The 19,335-nt window shown below is 39.6% G+C and overlaps 1 protein-coding gene across 1 annotated transcript; it reads right to left on the bottom strand.

The window, feature by feature from the left end:
• Positions 1 to 795: 795 nt before the first annotated feature.
• LOC114467903 (oxysterol-binding protein-related protein 7-like) lies at positions 796 to 18,779 on the bottom strand. The gene is given in 24 exon segments (XM_028454421.1): positions 796 to 1,547; positions 2,495 to 2,617; positions 2,697 to 2,710; positions 2,712 to 2,824; positions 2,908 to 3,058; positions 3,148 to 3,292; positions 5,750 to 5,828; positions 5,911 to 5,974; positions 6,046 to 6,183; positions 6,253 to 6,467; positions 6,935 to 7,009; positions 7,086 to 7,266; positions 7,660 to 7,752; positions 10,012 to 10,145; positions 10,251 to 10,407; positions 11,213 to 11,302; positions 11,430 to 11,548; positions 11,660 to 11,801; positions 12,444 to 12,611; positions 13,632 to 13,745; positions 13,838 to 13,891; positions 14,763 to 14,906; positions 15,144 to 15,360; positions 18,272 to 18,779. Coding segments are annotated over 23 exon segments (2,790 nt in total). The 5' UTR covers positions 15,312 to 15,360; positions 18,272 to 18,779; the 3' UTR covers positions 796 to 1,438.
• Positions 18,780 to 19,335: the final 556 nt, after the last annotated feature.

The raw sequence follows: 19,335 nt of genomic DNA, 5'->3' as shown, positions 1-19,335 counted from the left end.
AACAGCCCTGGTGTCTACACAATGGAGAAGATGAGGACTTACAAAAGCTTAGATGCATATATTTTCTTTAAGGTAGGCTAATGCATGTGTTTTTGAGTCTATAGAGGCCTTTGTCATCATGATAATTGGCTCGTTACGCGATGTGGCTATGCTAGGCTAGCGCCACACATAATATAATAATAATACAGCCTAAATTAAAACATAAATGGGTATATGAAGCACATTTGTTTATTAAATATACTTACAGTTCATATACAAGATTGCATATTTACTGTTATTTTCACCTTGCTTGTCTTCAAGTTAGAATACTAGCCATAAACATTTCAGTCATTACTGAATAAATTACAATTTAAATGTAGACTAATTCATAATCAATATCATCCCCCAAATACACAACCTACATTAACAAATGTCTACTGCAAACATACCGACCACTTTTGATTTTGGGTAGTTCCCTCTATGTTTGTTCGCCTCAGTGCTTGGATCCATGATTTTTTCGTTTATTCCTTTTTCTGTCAATATTCTGTAAAAGGCCCTCTTTTCCTTCAGCCAGGCGTGGTTACGACAGCCAAAGACTACGCAGGATTTGGGCATTATACGATAAAAATCAGCCAGACTGCAAAACCTACACCGTGATATCAGCGGTAAATAGTGGTTGTCAGGCAAATGATTACCGCTCTTAAATTGGATGGGCGCGGGTTGCTAAGTGCTGACGTCACGACTTTGTATTGGATTAGAAAATGTTTGTTATGATGAATTAAAAACTAAAAATAAATGAGACAAACTGATTTGAAATATGTTTAGAAACTTGGAGGTAATTATGGGACCTTTTATTTGAAACAATTTAAAAAAATATTCCACAGGGAATTAACAGTGATTTCTTTTCAACATTAAAATACATTGTTGAAAGTTGGATAAAAATGTCCACTGGGAACCACATCAATCCTGCTCCTTCAGCTAACCTAAGACCAATCATACCAGTGAGGAATGGGAACGCAGGGTGGACTGAAGCGCTCTGGTTATCCATTAGACTCGTTGGGGAAAAACTGTCACCAGAACCAAAACAAAATAGGGAGAAAATCCTGATTTTCCCATAAGACCCACTGATGAGGAACATCAGGCGGGACTTCACCGCATCACCCTCAATCACCCCAACATGCAAAATACAGCCACACCCAACGCCCTGGATCCAAGAGATGAGCTTCACCGACTCCACTTTGTTACTACGGTCACTTGGTCAGGAGACTGACACACAAACACGTGCCTGGAAGTCTTTAGGTTTCATTTCAGAGAGGTAGGTGAAAGGCAGCAGTCTTCATTTGTTGCAGAGCAGCACCTCGCCTCCACACAGAGGTTCATTCATGCTCGAAAAACTGCACGTTGTTACCCATTGCAGTTGATTTAAACTGCTGAGGACAGAGTTCATGATGGCAGAGTCCTACCACAGGTCCAGGTTCTCAGTCTGAGAGAAGCCTGGGTCTTTGCGGAGCTTCCAGTAGGTTCCGTTGGTCAGCCACACCTCTCTGTTGGCCTCGTCCACAGATTTCCTACACAATATAACAAAAAGAGGTTTTTCATTGCAACGTTGGAGATCCATATATGAAACTAGAGAACCTAAGGATTAAACTAAACACATACTAAGCATAACACGCTAGGTTATCAGCAAGGATATTAAGTAACGCTCCAAATTTGGGCTAAATTACTGTCTTGCCTTGATGTTAGTGACCAAGTGTGTTCAAGCACACAAGTAGGGAAGGTTCAGGTATTTGAATATATATCATTTGCATTGTTATTTTTTCAACCTTGGGATTGTGACCCAATGTGGGGTTGCCTGAAGCTTATAGTAACAAAATAAATTACTGATTAAAATTCTATATTTTTTTATATTGAATTTTTTTTAATTGTTTTTATTCATCCACTTTGCACAATTAAAAAAACAATACATAATATCACAGAAATAGAAAAAAAGGTGCAGGAAGAGGCAGAAAGCTCAAAAAGCTTAAATATTTATTATTCTTTTTCAATGAAAACCCCACACATAATCTCAAACAACTGTATTCTATTTCACCTTCTCTAATATAAATATAGTTCAAATAAAGTTCAGTATAACAAATATGAGCTGGAACATATTTTCACTTTGTACACTAATCCTTACTACTCTGTATTTGTAACACAGTAAAAACAAATATGATCAAAAAAACTAATTTTAGAGAAAAAAAGGATCTGGGGTCACCAGAATTTTTGTGACAATAAAATGTTGTCACAACCCAAAAATGAATACATCCAAACCTCTCATCCAGGGAGTGATGGTTTCAGATGAAATAAATTGCATCTGAAGTTACTCACTACTTGAGTACGTTTTTTACGAGGTACTTTTTTACTCTTACTCAAGTACTTTTACTTTTACTTGAGCAATTATATTATGAAGCAGCAGTACTTTTACCTGAGAACCATTGTTGTTTACTCTAACATTAGTCATTAGACGAGTCCTCACCTGAAGAACCTGGGAACGTGCTCCTCTCCTTTCTTGGCCATCTCCTTCCTCCTCTCTCTTTGTTTCTCTTCTACTTCATCCTTCTTCTTATCTGCCTCTGCCACCTTGCCGTCCTCCAGAAGCCTGTGCACAGGAGTGAGGGGAACAAAGTCAGCACGTGGATGTACTTGATGAGGTGAGTACAGGTGAAGGGACGTTCTACCTCTGGTCTGGTCTGGTAGCGCGTGTCTGTGGGTGGGAGGACGTTCCTCAGATCTGGAGTGAGTTCATTGAGTTCCCGAGCGTAACGCGAGAAGCCATAGAAGTCAAACTGGTCGTCAGGCTGCACATCTAAACAGGAGGACATGGTATCCATGGTTACAGTGAGGCTCTGGAGCTCCGCACTGATGTCCACATGTGTTTTAAATACTCACTGGGCTTCCAGATACACTTGGGCGTGGCCAGAGTGTCACAGAAGATGCCTTCATGCCAGAGGCCCCCAAAGCGATGCACCACCTGCCCGGCTCGGTCCAGAACCACGCCCTGCACCTCGTTCTTACTGTTGTCTGAGCTCCAGTAGCGAGACTGTGGCGTGAGGAACATGAGGAGGAGCAGAGTGAGCGCGAGTCCTCTCAGCATCAACAAGACGCTGCTCTGTGCGTGTGTGCGCTCACCTTGACAAAGGTTATCTTACACGTGCACACGTCACTCTTTGTGTTTTTAATCACCACCTCTCCGTAGTGCTCCAACCAGCGTTGCTGACTCAGCACGTTGTGGATGCACGTCACAGCTTTGTTCCATTCGTAGTGGTCACCATACCTTCACAAAGGAACACAACACATACATTCAGTGTTTCCACATATCTCCTAAAATACAGAATCATTCTTTATCTGGTGATTAAATGTGGCATCCAGTATTAAACCAACACACAGCATCATTTGTCCTTTATCTTTATAAATGTTCAACACACATATCTCTCACACACACCCTCTGAATCAATTATAACAATTATATTATTAGATTTAGTTTCATATCTGGTTACTTTTTGCACCAAAAAAAATAAATTTTTTATTAATTATAATTTCCTTAATTTACAGTATAGTATTCATCTTATGCATGTATGGCCATTTAAAAACAAATTAAACTAAAGGATTAACAGTTGATAAATAAATAAATATTCCGGAGAGAAATGTCAATTTTTGGAATATATAAAGAACATTTAGTTGAGCTTTCTGCTATTCTTTGTAAAAATGTTGCTATTTTTGAGAAATTCAGTGTTCAGAGTTCTTTACATTAAATTACTTGACACTTGATTTCCTGATCATTTAATAAAAACACAAAACAAAATGGTGCGACAGGAACCCCACTCTTACAGGAGTCAGGCCTGTGGGCGTCCCTGATTTTTATTTCTAAAGTTGGCAACCCGAGATACTTAGCTTAACCCTTGTGAAGAAATACATTTTAGAATCCTATAAAGAGAGGCAGTTTTTTCTTCCCACTGTCGCTAAATGCTTGTTCGTGTGGATCTTGTTGGGTTCTTTCTTTCTTCCTACGGACCATGTATTTTGTTAAGCACATTGAAATTACTTTGTTGTAATTTGCGCTATATAAATAAAGTTGAGTTGAGTATAACCTACACCACAGAATTGGCGTAAACATGTATTTTGAACAGATATAAAAATGAGTGGACTTTTTTGCTGTGGCTGCTAAATAATCTTAAACATGTTGCTGGAATGTTGACAACCCATTTACTGTCTGCAATACGACGAACAACAAAGTTCAATCTGAGGAAATATTTTCTCGTGACTTTAAAAGGAATTGTGCAAGTTGTCCGACATGTTTAGTTAGCTTGTGCAGCACTCAGTTTGTAGTCGGACTGGTTTGACATTTGCTCTCTGCAATACAACTACTTTAGAAAGGAACAGAGAAAAGTTTTATAAAGTCTAAAATGACAGTTGATATTTGGCCATTTTTCGTCATTAAGCTCCTATTCTTAAAGCTGCTGCAGACGATCATTGTTTATCAGATAAAGACACAATGTAGGCCTCACAGATCAATACATCAAAGAGCATTTACTCAATAAAAAACTATAGAAGGTGGAATTTCCTGTTCCAAAGTTTGTTTGATCTCCACTGTAAACACTGACATTATCGGAAAAGTTTCCCACATTGCATTGTGGGATGTGGAGTCCTGAAGACGAATGCATGGAAGTGTTTTTACTTCTTGTGTTTTCCCCAAACATTTCTGGTGTTTTTACTGAAAGTTGCGTCAAAAACAATGGTGGATGTTTATTTTGGAGTTTACACGGAAAGATCAGAATTAGAATTGAATGTGTGGTAGAGTGAGGAACAAACAACAAACAAAACAAAAGTGTTTTGTCAGGTGAAGACTCCACATCCCACAATGCACCAAACTTTTACTCAGTAAGAGTGTTTACAGTGGAGATCAAAACCAACCATTTACATCTTTTTTTGAGCACATTTTCTTTGATTATTTGATCATTCAGGCATGCACTGTGTCTTATCTGATAAACAATTATCGTCTCCTGCAGCTTTAAGTAGCAGGATGGTGAATTTGTGTGAAAGTGTGTTGTTGAAGGACAGTCTGGGACATCAGTGAACCTACCTTTCATTGAGAAGACAATTCATTCAACCGAGCATTAATAAACCTTTGTTGCAGAGCACACATCCCTATTGATATAAGTAGTTACAGTAGGTTTAGGAACACATTTGGACTTCCAACTGTACCATGTCACTTATCTCCACCATGTGCAGAACTTTTGATTGTTTTAGTTACAGTCTGAGTCAACTGTGATAGACTGACTACCTGTATAAAGCTCAGAGGGGACAGAGCACAGCTCCTAAGCTATGGAATGAGCCATCACTACACGTAAGAAATGCCCCATCACTGTCCATTCTTAAAACCCATTTTTATTCTTTGGCTTTTAACCCAGTATGAGACTCTGCTCTTGTTTTAGTGTCCTGTAGTTTGTGTTTATTTACTATTGTGCTTAATTATCAGTTTTTATTCTTGTTTTACTTAGTTTATTTTATTGTTTTGCTGTTTGTATTTATTGTGTATAGCACTTTGTGTCAGCTGTGGCTGCCTTAAAGAGCTCAATAAATACAGTTGAGTTGATAATGGCACTGATGCAGGGTTTCCCAAAAAGCTTGAATGTGAGCTCTTTATCTTTAGAAAATGGAAAGTCCTGAGCTCTGTGCCAAAATGCATGCTTGTGCTTACATTGTCATCAGTGGTGCTGCTTTAAAGACTTACCGTGGGAGCGCAACATTGACCTGTCCACTAGAGATGATCTCCACTGACTTCCCCCAAAACTTGTTCTTCCATCTCTGATCTGAGAGTGGAGGATAAAGCGGGCATGAGTTGGACTTCAGTCCTCTAATCGAACAGATGTAGAGCTACACGTGGGTTCCTACCTTGCCAAAAAGTGAAGTTTTCAGACTCTGCGTGACAGGCGGAAACAGGAGGATGATGGCTGACCTGAAAGAGAACAGTGTGTGAGTGTGTTTTAAAGCAGAAGAGGATCCATTCCCTGCCTCTCTGCTGCTCACCTGCTCGCTGACATATCGAAAGCCTCGGTCTTCTCTGTGATTTTCGTACGTTTCACCCAGGACAGGGTTAAAAGGTTTGTAACGAAACCTCCAGGAAGCCCAGGCGTAGCCGAGATGGGAAAAAGTTGCCACGTAAACCTGAAGAGCACACGTTGTAAAAACGCTGAAGGGAAAAAGAACTCAAAACACGAGGTGAAGGAAACAAACCATTCTCTCATAGGGGTTGTCGATGTAATTGGCGATGTCCAGCAGCTCCGAGTACTCCAGCTCTTCACTGAGCCTCTGCAGCAGGCACACGGGCTCGTTCAGTGCCACGGGCATGGACACTCGGGACAAGTCTTTGCCAATGTTGTTATACAGAATGGTCATGATGCCGATGTGGCTGTTGTCTGCCCCGGGGGCGGGAAGTACCTTGCGGCGGCCTGGACCAAAACACAGCGTTCATTACTTGACATTCTCATGACAGAGAAAACATAATTAATTGTGTCAAATTCACTTGTAGAGATCTCAGATTCCCACATTTAATGAAACCCCACAATATTTGCAGTGCCAACAGCTTATCCATGCTTATATCTCATGACGACAGCCATTTTTAATCGTTAATTTTGTTGAAAGAACTATCCTGAAATTTCTCCTAAACAATCCCAAAAAATTATAATTGTTTATAAAATCAAGGACTTTTAATGTGACGATCCTGCAGGGACTCATATTGAACACTAAGGCCATTAATGATGAAATAGTTTTTTTCTTTTGTGGCCCCCATTAAATCAAAGTGCTTGTTATTTGGTCCCTGCTCTATGTGTCAGCTCTGCAGTGGACTACAGATACATCCTGTATCTACTCATGCTCTGTGATCATAGGTAGATGAGTGATGACGGGAGGTTCTTACCGGTGTCAGTGCTCATTGGGCTAGGTTCATTTGGGGCGTTGCTCACACTATTTCTGTAGTTCAGAGTGGCTGTAGCTAGAAAAATCAAGTTGATTACTTTTTCAGTGGCTACAGACAGTGGACAGAGTATAAACGTGGTCTAAGAACTCACAGTGTCCCTCCTCGGGCTCTGAGTTGCTGGTGGTGGTGATGTCACTGAGGCCAGATTCGTCAGACGCTTCAGCCTCTGATGAGGTTTCACACAATATCACCTCACTGGCATCAAAATACTCCGCCATGGAATCTGCCACGGAGGGTGGACGGTGACTCTGTCGCCCCATGGACGGTGTCCTCTGTTATGGGTAAAGGAAAAAAAAAAAAATCACTTTGATGTTTGATAATAATTTAAAAACTGAGATAAAAGCAACAGTTCAGACCATTACCCGACAAATGTTTGAAAGATGCAAAGGAAGGAAAGAGAGACACTGCACGTGAACGTTTACACATAACACTCACACGCACGTCTTTAACAGCAAGCCAACTGTGACAACAACCGTGTGCATTCATCAATGACGGGTCATTCAACACCAACCAATGGATCCAATACACATCCAATCACTTTGCACAACTCGGACATGTCAGCTCAACTATTGATGCCATAGTTGCGTGTCTATAGAGTGTTGGATCATTCCGTCATCAACATCACAACACAAAAGCAGGCAAGCAACACACACAGCAGTACACACCTGGTCCGGGCGGACGGTGCAGAAGGATTCTTCAGTAGAGTCAGAGGACAGGGAAAGCGAGTGGACTTTGGTCAGATGAGACTGTACATCAAGCTACACACACACAGGAGATACACACATGCACACAGTGCAGCCATGACAAAAACACAGACAAACACAAAGTCAGGCTTGAATAATGCAGCACTCATTCACACCGTCAGCGATCAATGAGCCTTAATTTGACTCTGCACAATTGAAACACCTGCAGAGCTACAGAGGAGAAGCTCTGAGGAGACGACAACGTGTTCACCTGCTGCCATCAAATACACACATTAAGTGTTACTCACCTCACACGTCAGCGACTAAGTGTGAAGACTCACATGGAAAGAACGTTTGAGCATAAATGTGATACATATCAGAGACATCAACCATTGTTAAGCTCTACTAGTGCTCAATTTTGGAGTACATGTACTTAATTTAGGTTTACTATTGCACAAGTAAACTTTACCAGTGAAGCACAACGTATCACTAGTAGCATCATATGCTAATAAGGGGGCAGGGAAAGCAAATTCAGGCTTGCCATTGGCTTTCAATAGTATTAGAACTAATACAGGGAGCTGGATTTGGTTCTAATCACCCCTATGTAATATGCATCAGGTCTACTATTACTACAAGTGAATCTTTTGGCTTTATTAGTGCTACTAGTAGTCTAAAAACATTCTACTTGTACTACTAGTGATATATTTTACGTGTATTAGTATGAACTAGTAACCAAAACATTGTTTTATAGCAAAGGTTTTTGGAAAACCAGTGCGTGAATAGTGCTCAGTAAAGCAAAACGGTTTACTAGTAAACAGTTTCATGTTATTAGTAGTACGAGTAGACTTAAAATGTATTACTAGTTAAAAATCAAAGCTTCACTAGAACTACTAGAGACACAAAATAGCTTTAACTTTTTACTTCACTAGTAAAATCTACTTGTGCACTAGTAGACCAAAATTGAGTACATGTAAAGTCAATATCAACTTTATTGTCGAATTCACTACATGTACAAGACATGTAGAGATTCGAAAATACTACATACTCAAGAATTGAGCACTAGTAGAGCTTAACAATGGTTGATATCACGGATACCAAATTTAAGCTCAAACGGCGTGTACATGTACTCCAAATGTGAGTATAACTATGGTTGACTGATCACATTTAACATCAAAGACTTTCCAGAGACAGAAAACCAATGACCTTTGATCTGTAATGGCTTCATCTAAAGGTTCCATCAATGTTTCTAGTTGAAAACATGAAATACATGCCAATAAATACTGATAAATGTGTGGAAGATCTCACCAGTTATCAGGTGCTAAAAACTGTAGGGACCATGCATGTTGGCTAGGCATACTAACATATGCAGGCTTTACTGTGTGTACATTATATATGAACTGTAATTATTTATACTGAACAACATTCTATAATGGGTCAATGACGTGACACTTAAATATTCTGTCCAACTGCATGTCTAGTAGTTTAAAAAAAGGTTGAAATCCAACATAGTATATACTGTATGCGCTCACTTTGATTTTTTAAATGTTACTTAATTACTGCTGTAATTTTTTCTGTTCAAAGTGTCCAAACATCATATGGTGCGACTGTCTGGCCATGACTGCTGTTTTGAAAAAAAATCTTTGAAATGACTTAAAATCTATTCCATTTTATTTTCTGCCCTATTTTAGTTTTATTATAGTCCTGTATAAGATTTCTATTTTTATTTGCATCATAACATTCATTCAAACCTTGCCTGATGATGGCCATTTTATGAAATATCATGCAGTAAAAATCCTTATAATCCGAACTTTGTGTACACACAGTGAGATTAACTTCAAAGTCTGTTTCTTTTTTTTCCCACCATTGTACAAACCTCTGCATCCTCCATCCAACCAAAGACCACTATCTTTAATTAACTAGACATCTTCTGTACACAGTGAATGTGCCATAGAGACATGAAGAGTCAGTACTGTGCAGCAGGTAGAGTCTCCATGCACGCGTTCATCCCTTTGTACAGCGTGTACAGGGTTTTATTGTAGGACAGAGTCCCAGTGTGGTAATAGTCATTTTTATGTGTAAAAGGTAAGAAAAGTCAGCCCTGTGATGACTTGCACATTTCCTGCCCCCAAACAGACCAAACCTGCTCAGCAGTCTCTCACAGCCGTGTCACAGACAGACGACGAGGGCTTGGCCGCCATTATTAGTCAGCTTTGGGTTGGTCGATACCAAAGCTCTATGTTTATCATTATGACTAACGCAAAATAATTTAGGAATGAATGAAAGAAAAACCAAGGCAGATTTTTATTTCTATTTTTAGTAAATGTCCGAACGTACCTCTGACAATGTGCTGCAAAGCGTGGCCAGTTGCTGCGAGGTGTTCTGTCTCATTTCAGGCCCAGTCCACGCCTGCCTCAGCCGCTCTCGCTCCAGGGTCAGCACGTCATGAACGGACTTGAGAGAAGTATGAACTACAACGGACAGAAGACTGTGATGAACCATAACCAACATGTACGATATGACTCTTTAAAGCTATGCTCTTTACACATTAAAGAAGACAGAAATGTCATTGCTACCTCTCTGTGAAACCAGGCAGATGTCTGTGTGGAGCTTCTTGGCTTCAGGTGATGTGACCTGAGGGTTGGATAGTTGGGTGTAGACGTAGTCAGGGATCGACTGAACGGACGCCGCCAAGCCAGCGCCGGTGTTGGTGCTCAGGTGGCTGGAGTTGTACTGAAGGAGCAAAAAGAAAGAAGTTGTACAGCGAGATACCAACACATTCCAGCAGCTGGACAAAAGATGCGACAAAGAAGGCGTTGCCAAAAGTAAGAGCTTATGTAACGTGGCAAGATTCAGTCCATTGATAAACTCTGAAAGATTTCACTAAAAAGAACAACGTGTACACAAACCAGAGCCTGCACAGCCAACAGGTGTTACATTCCAACACTTTACTAATATTCTTTAATAGCTCAGGCAAAGCTCATTCAAAAAATGATGGATGTTATGAGCACACAGCAATGGTTATACACTTACGAGTGTCACACAAATGTTCAAAAGCTGCGACCGGAAGTAGCAGATGGGAGACTAGTCTGTGATCCTCTGATGTTCTTTCACTCTCTCCTGTTCTGTTCTCCTCTTTGTGTCCACTAACCCAACCAGTTGAGGCAGATGTTCTCCACCCTGAACCTTCTTCCGTTAAAAAGGCGTTTTTTCTCCCTACTGTATCGCTGTTGTTTGTTAAAGTGGAATTGTTAAGTTTTTTTCCTAACAATTTCATATTTTGAGATGAGCGCTACAAGACAACTGTTGCTCTAATTAGTGCTATATAAATTTTGGATCAATTACTATTTATTTAATTTTTTTTACATATCCAAACAAAGATCAGCAGCAATAATTTGGGATTGATTGTCTATTGTGATTTTATTGGAAAAGTACTTCATTGTTTCTCTTTCACCAATAACTTCAGACTCACCAAAGCTTCTTCAGTTAAACTAAAAATATTTGTGAGAAATGTAAAATGATACATTAGAACCCTTACCATTCCTCCCATTGCTTCGACACGGGACAAAGTCCTGGAGTGACCGATCGTCCTCCCAGACTTCTTTTTGGGCTTTTCCAACGACAGATTCTTAGAAATGAAACACAATGATTTCATTTCCAACAACCGAAACAAATAAGCTTTTGTGGAAAGGAATCCATTTCTACTGAAGGAAAATTACAGAACGCTAACAGGAATAGGGAGTCCAATTACTCACCTGCATACTGATCCGCATCCCCAGATCTGTGCTGGTGATGGGCAGACCTCCTTCTAGCCAGTGGAGTTTATTGATGAGTTGAGCCAGTTCTGTCAGCTCGGCCTGACAGCGAGCCAGATCTGAGACAAAGCGGCCCAAAGGTCAGATTGACATCGACAGACATCAGCAGACGAACGTGTGAGAAGGTCGTGAGACAGTCCAACAGTACACGTTCAACCCTTGGGTCTCACCGTTGGAGGTGGCGTCAATGTCTTGGGTCTGCTGCAGCCACGCAGACACCTTACTCGTCACACCAGGATGAGAAGCAACAGCCGGGGTTGGACTGACCATCTCTGACTGGTACGCCAAGGCTGAGCTGGCATACTGGGAAGGCTGGAAGCACAAACAGGTACCAACAGATCACTGGCTGTCATCAACACATGGAGAGACGCATGTCAGGACACCAACAGCTTTCAGCATTCATCACAAAATATTCATAGTAAGTGGAAAAACCAGCAAATCTATTCATTCTGTAGGAGACAGATTATTTTCTGTAACCTAGGAGCATATTAACACCGTCTCCTACATTTACCAGTGTCTTTTTACTGCCCTCAGTCTAGTTCTGTCTGGTCCCAAAGTAACACAAAATGACCTCAAAAACACCCAAAATTACATAAAATACACAAGGACAACAAAAATAACAGAAAATTATACAAAAAGACAAAATACACAAAAGGACAACAGGAACACAAAACGACTACGGACACAAAAATAACGCAAACCACTTGTTTCCTGTGTTAATGCTCAGACTGGTCATTATTCTAATGCTGACATGAATGTGGATCATGTGACCCTCAGATCAGATACAATCACGTTTGTGTCCCCACTGTGATAAAAGTTGTCTTTTTGACCATACCTGCTGTAGAACAAATACTTTAACAAACAACACACATGAGCACATGATGAAACACTGCAGAGATGTGAGGCGGTGGAGGCTCATTAATAAGAAGATGTTAAACAGGATTCGAAACTCACGGTTGCTCGGCTTTGCTGAGAAAAGTTGGAAGCGGTAGGTATGCTGCTCTGGCCCAAAGAGAGCGCATGGAGCACGCCACGGTGGACACTCAGGGCCTCGTTTTTACGATACACACGGTGAGCGCACAGCTTGGTCAGCCAGATGTAGAAGAGGTCGTGACTTTTTGCCTGAAAACGAGATAAATTATATGAAAAGTGAGAAAACCAATGTTGATTTCTAGAACTTTTTAGGATAAGCATCTATTTTACAATTGAGCTGGTTAAAGAGATACTGGATGTTTAATGCAGGGGGTGAATGATAGCAAGGTCATTGTACAAACTTAAAATATGTAGGGACTGATTATATGTGATCACAGAAAAAAAGGACGCAAAACACTGAATTCACTTCCTGAAAAGGAAATGACAACATTCATATCAATATTTTATTTTTTTTTAAATCACGCAGAAACTGCAATCTGACACTGAATATAGCCTTGCATGCATGTTTACACACGCGTCATGCATTCTTGCACAAAATCTGACGTAATATGAAGCAACATGACTTCACCTTCTGAAATGTAAATGTCTCTATGACACAAACTAAACCCTCACCAACAGGTTTTGGGACAATATCACATATTTCCTCCTTATTTTTCATTTTAAAAGGGTGGGCTAATGTTAGCTTTAGTAAGTGTAGCAATAATCAACAAAAATATAATTAAAAATCTCCCTCTCAATCATACGGAGTAGAGAAAAAGTATGCCTTTAACTTAGATTTAAAAATGTTCACATGTGATGCTGACTTCAGCTCTGCTGGCAGTTTGTTCCACTTCTTTGCAGCATAACAACTAAAAGCAGCGTCACCATGTTTGCTATGAACTCTGGGCTCTACTATCTGACCTGTGTCCATAGATCTGAGAGACCTGCTGGGTTTGCACTTGAAAAACCTCTCACTGCATTTATACACCAGCAGCATAACTTTAAAGTTTATTCTGAGGTTGACTGGGAATCAGTGTAGAGACTCTAAACAGGGTAAGGGGTTGTAAATTAACCAAGGCTAGAAAACTATATGCATGGCGTCTACTTTGTGTACGTTATAAAGCAAAGTCACATATATTTGTCCCTGTCACATATACAAATATGTAATCTAACGTCTCTTTTATTAGCTCTGCTGCACTTAATGTTGGGGAGCACTGGTGACCGCGTTACCTTCAGGTGGTAAAGGCTGTCTCCAGCATCCAGGTCGATGCGTTTGCACTTCTTGTTCACAGACATGACGGCAGTGCTGACGTCCAGAGAGCCGTGCAGCTTCCCTCGCTGGATCTGAAACAACAGCAGCACAGTTGGATTCACTGCATCATCACAACAGAAATGTGGCTGCACATCGATGCTTTCAGTTTGAATGAAGGACTTACATCTTGCTGTGTCTTTGAGTACTTGACAATTCCTTTCTCTAACAAGAAGTATCTCTGGACAGAAAACACAATGAGCCAGTGATCTTGAAACTATATATAAGGCTTTACAATTATTATCACATGTTTTACATGATATCAGTTGCACACGGGGCAGGTGGAGCCTTTTATCGTGTGTATTCTCGTCATTGATCTGTTATTCTACACACAATGATCAATGCGCGCGAGGGCTTTATTTTGAAAGCACAATAAAGTTACTCCTTCAATTCCAAGAGATTTCCTTCAAGAATATATGTCTGACAATGTTTGCGTCATCAATGCAACAGTGATTTCAAACAGAAGAGAAATAAAAACACAAAAATCCTTGAAAGCATTGAATTAAAAAAAAGAAAGACGTTAAATGCCTATTTTCAGTGATTAGCTCACGATCAGTCCTGATAATGAAAATAGTACATCAACACTGTAAAATACACAGGAGTAGCAATCTGAATCTTAACAGATTAAGTTTATAATGTAAACTCAAAGTAAAACAGCTACAGAAAACATGACTAGAATGTATATATTATTCTAGTCATTGTACAAACTGCAATAGTGGATTTCAATTAATGTACAATATGTTCTTTATTCTTCAAGAGTGTTTTTTAGTGTCAATTATTAAAAAAAACCACAGCCATTTAATTCTGGATTTAAAAAGGGTGTTTTTTTTATATGACATTGTATTAATTTTTACTCATTCCTGCTGAATTCATGAAAAAGTTCAGCAAGACGTCTATTTTTTTTTTCATCACTGGAAAACTATTTCCCCTGCCAACATCCTTCTATCTTAACAAAGCCTTTGTATAATCTCTGACTCATTTTGCATTTGTAAAGCAGGCAGCACTCGTATAATAATACAAAATAACAATGGGTAAATTGGTGCTGTGCTCACCCTGTGCCATCCTTTGAGCGGGTACTTCCTCCTCTTCATCAGATAGCCCTCACAGATTCCAGGGATGCTGAGATCAAGAGAGGAGCCAACAGCTGGACCTGCATCCACATTTTGGAGATCCTCCATCACCTCCCAGTGACCAGACTGACACAAACAGAAGGAGCAGGCTGTAGCATTTAACACAGCTACACAACCAAAAGTCAACTGAAACATTCCACAGGGTTCCTTCACACAGGACCATAATACTGGATTAAAAACAAGCGTTAGCAACAGACATTGTCCAATAACTTCCAAACGTTCTTAACAATTTTTGTTTTAGAAAAGATGAGTGAGAGCTGGGTATCCCTGCTAGAAGAAATCCCAAATGTCTCGTCTCTGTACCTGCTTTGGAAACTTGGAGGATCCGTTGCTGTTGTTCCGTGAGTGGCCAGGTTTAAAAGTGCTAACTGGAGATCTGTCGAGTATGCTGATCAGTGATTGGCTGCTGTTCAGAGGGGGAGAAACCATCTGGACGTCCATTTGTGCATTGGGAGGAGGAAAGCGTTGCATTGAGACGGGACCTTCACGATCAGCTGAAGCTCATGGCACGCACACAGTACTGTGGAGGTGAATGCAAAGAAACACGAATGGATCAGCAGAAATGATGACATAGCTAAATGGAAACATGTCGACAGAATCATATTATGGCACAAAAATTATACAAGGAATGATTAAAATTTATAAAAATGATTTTATATTATTTCAGAATATCTGAAGTAACCAAGAGAGCAGCAAATTGTGATGTAATCTTCCACACTTTAGTTGGTGTGTATTTGTGTTGTGTAACTTTCTCTTATTTTGGACATCAGACTAGATTACTGTGCTGCTTTAGGAAGAGAATTATCCTAATGATCATTAATGCAGATTAATCATCACCTAATGAGCATCTTGGCCTGAACACAATCAGAATTTACAAGCTGCTGTGTACAAATTGTTTTAACAGTATATTTTTCCTCTTCAATGATTGTTTCACCTGCTCATATTACACATGCTCAGTTAGAATTCATTGACAGTGTTTTTGAATAATATAAAATTAGAAAGACCATTCTGGGTTAAATTTGATGATGTAAAATGCCACACAGGCACATTTATTAACAAACAGCTGCACAATATGTTCCACTTGTTCAGACCATCTTTAATAGGTTGATACAGGTTTGGGACACATTTAGCTGCAGTCTGAACGTAGCTTTAGATTCACATTCAAAAGTGTTGGAGCAGGGACACACCTAATACCTGACCTAGTTTAAACTGGAATCATAACATGCTAAGTTTCATTCAGTGATTTAAAACATCACTCATGAACAACACAATCTTGACAATGCCGATTGGAAAATAAAACCCTCATTTACAGTGAGTGAAAGGTTGACGTCCAGCTTTGACAGAGAACAGGAAAAACATGAGACGTCAAATATCAAAGGAAACAAGAACAGATGGTATAAAGAACACAATCAGGAGTTTATATATAAATCCATGATATACTTTAAAGCTGCTACCCAGAGTTTCTGAGAGGACGTCTCAATGTCCCGCCCCCCAACAGCTCCACTTCCTCCCCCTTGACTCTGCAATATACCAGAAGCCACGCCTCTTCTTTTCTGCACGCGCATCGCGGAACATAACAAGGTCGCATTGATATAGGTCTATGGGTCAGGTAAGAGCCAAAATCATATTTACCTGTTTGCTATTGTGACACGCGGCCTTGTTTCCGTGCACAGTTCCGCATTCACTTTGATTGACAGTCTCAAAAACAGGAAATGGAAGCCTATTGGCTGGGCACAGTCGGCGATCGTTTCCATTTGTATAGGGGTCTATAGGGCGAAGGAGGGACTTACTGTATATACATTAATGTATATGAATGACCACCGGCAGTAGACCATAGTAAAAGACTAGTTAGGTATGTTTTCACATTTCAAAAAAATCATACATAAACATAGATTTCTCAGAAACGCCGGATATCAGCTTTAAAAAAGAAAGGCTTTTAAATCTCTAGCTTAAAATTAATAAATATGTAGAGTAGAACAAACTGTTATCCTACATATTTATCATGGTCAAATCAATCCACGTGTCATTGTGAGAAAAGCATGTTACTCTAGCTAAACTTTGCAATGACACTTAATGTTATTTTTGTCACAAAGAAACCGGCCATCAAAGTAGTGTCTATTAATGTAAGCCAGGCATGTCCAAAGTCCAGCCCGGGGGCCAATTGCGGCCCGTGTTCAAAACACCATTGGCCCCGCAGCCTCTGTCATGAAATCAGTAATATGCGGCCCACAGTTGACCACAGTAAAAAAATTTATATTTCACTGAATAAAACATCTGAATAAGATAACTGTTAGTGTTTACATGTTTTAAATTCAGACGTGTACCGTGAGCATTTCATAGTGAATAATTTGAAGTGTTGAAGTGTTACCTTTCATCGGTCTTCACCAATGAAAGGTAGAGTGATTTCAATAAAAATGTGTTTAGATTTTTTTTCTGCGTCAATACATGAGAAGTGTGCCATTTTGCCATTTGCGATTAAAAAAAAAAAAAAAAAAAAATCATAAAATAGATTATTTGCATTTGATGTTAATGGTTCAAATAATTTCAGGGTGAATGGTTGGCCCCCACACATTTTCACCTCGCCAAATCTGGCCCTCTCCGCAAAAACTTCGGACACCCCGATGTAAGCTGAAGTGAAAGAGAACAAGTAAAGCATCACAAACCACCAGCAAACAGCAGTGATCTGTGTATAATCTGCACCGTCCTGTCGGGAACAATAAGGAAAAGTGTGGAGCAAACCAAAGGAAAAGACACATCATTGTTAGAATCAACCACACATCACAGAGATTAGTTCTGGAATCCTGGTCAGGTGGCTTTTCACGCTCACACACCAGTTTCTTCATCTGCAGTCAGAATGAGGAAGCGTTCGTGGCAGAAATTCCAGTGTAAAGTTACAAAAAGTCCAAACTATTGTTGACTGGCAGTGGCAGCCATTTTCATACGATCATATGCTCAAACACACGTTACAAAAACAACAGGTTTGCACATCTGAAGAATGAAGGAGGAATCCACAGATTCCCGTATTATACCTTAGAAACCTTACAGTTGCTTTGCTAATCATTCAACACAGCATATAAATGAGGTTTAGATCATTTTAGTAGATATCTCATTTGAAAAGCCTTTATTGTCTTTTTGACATCTACATGCAAAATCTTTTGAAATTCTATTCTTCAGCCTTTCTGCATTAAACACACCATGTTTTTCTGAACTCCAGTCTTTACTAAGCAGTGATCCATGGTTGGTTTGCAAGGTGTTGTTTCTCATTCTCTTAATTTGTTCTTTAATCAAAGATAGACCTTCTGCCATGGAAGATTCTGTTACATTTTGGAGGGTATAAGGATTATTATACTCATTCTGGATTAGTTTATTTTTTTTTTTTTTTCAAATTCATATCATCATTGGCTGATCTTTATGCAAATTGATTCACTTACATTCAGTTGGTTTTTTTTCCATTATTCCACTAAGATTCATCTGGATCAGATCTGGATTGTGGATTGCATTGTGATTTCTCTAAAATAAAAATAAAAATAAAAAAAATGGTGTCCATACATTGTGACCTACTGTATGGTTATTAATGGATCTAAATTTGTTCCAAGCCTTTAAAGTGTGAATGATCATGGTACGATGATCAGGATCATTGATCCAAATAACTGACAATAACTGATCTTAGAGGAGGTTTGACTCTTTGAGTGATCTCTTGTTTTCAAAATGAAAGAACTCAGCAGGTCAAATCACAGGCGGTAACTTAGCAAGTCTCCAACAATCTAAAATGGTGACGTGTTATTTTCCACTCTTATTGGCCTAAACGGATCACACAACCAGATTAGTGTGGGATAGGTTTTCAGATCTAAACATTGCAGATTTCAAGAAAATACAATTTAGAGCCACACATCACTTCATTCCCAGTGCAGGAAAAACCACACAAAGCATATGTTTTCTCATTAGGGCAACAAAACAGCAATGTAAAAAAAAAAAAAAACAAAAAAAAAAAAAAAAATGCATGGAATAGGAAAGATAAAAAGCAGTTAAATGATAACCTGTGTTGCCTGATGTCTCCTCCTCAGTAGTCCTGATAGATCCCTCAAACCTAGCCAAAATAATCCACCTCAGTGTTGTGAGGCACAGAGAAGCCTTCCCAGGCAAAGTGATGTTTGCTTGTTAGACCGGTGCATATCAAAGCTGACGACTAGTATCTGGGTGTGGCCGAAAGAAGAGGAACTCTCTTACCAAACAGGTCAACCAGCTCTGATGAAGCCTCCACTTCTTCTATTCACCACATTGTGTCACAGAGCATGTCTTCACAGGAGCCCTTCCACTTGAACCTCTCTCTGTACAAACACTTTCATTCTCAAATGATTCTGTTCATGCATCAGAGCCTTTGTACAAATCATCATCTAACGTGATTGGCTAAGAAAATCCACTCCAGGAAGATAAACATGTCCAGACTGTAAGTATAAGTTTGGTCCACAAGTAGGAATCCGTTCATGAATATAAT

The sequence above is a fragment of the Gouania willdenowi genome, chromosome 8, assembly GCF_900634775.1.
Source record: "Gouania willdenowi chromosome 8, fGouWil2.1, whole genome shotgun sequence".
Taxonomy (NCBI): domain Eukaryota; kingdom Metazoa; phylum Chordata; class Actinopteri; order Blenniiformes; family Gobiesocidae; genus Gouania; species Gouania willdenowi.
This window is presented reverse-complemented; position numbering and strand designations above follow the sequence as displayed.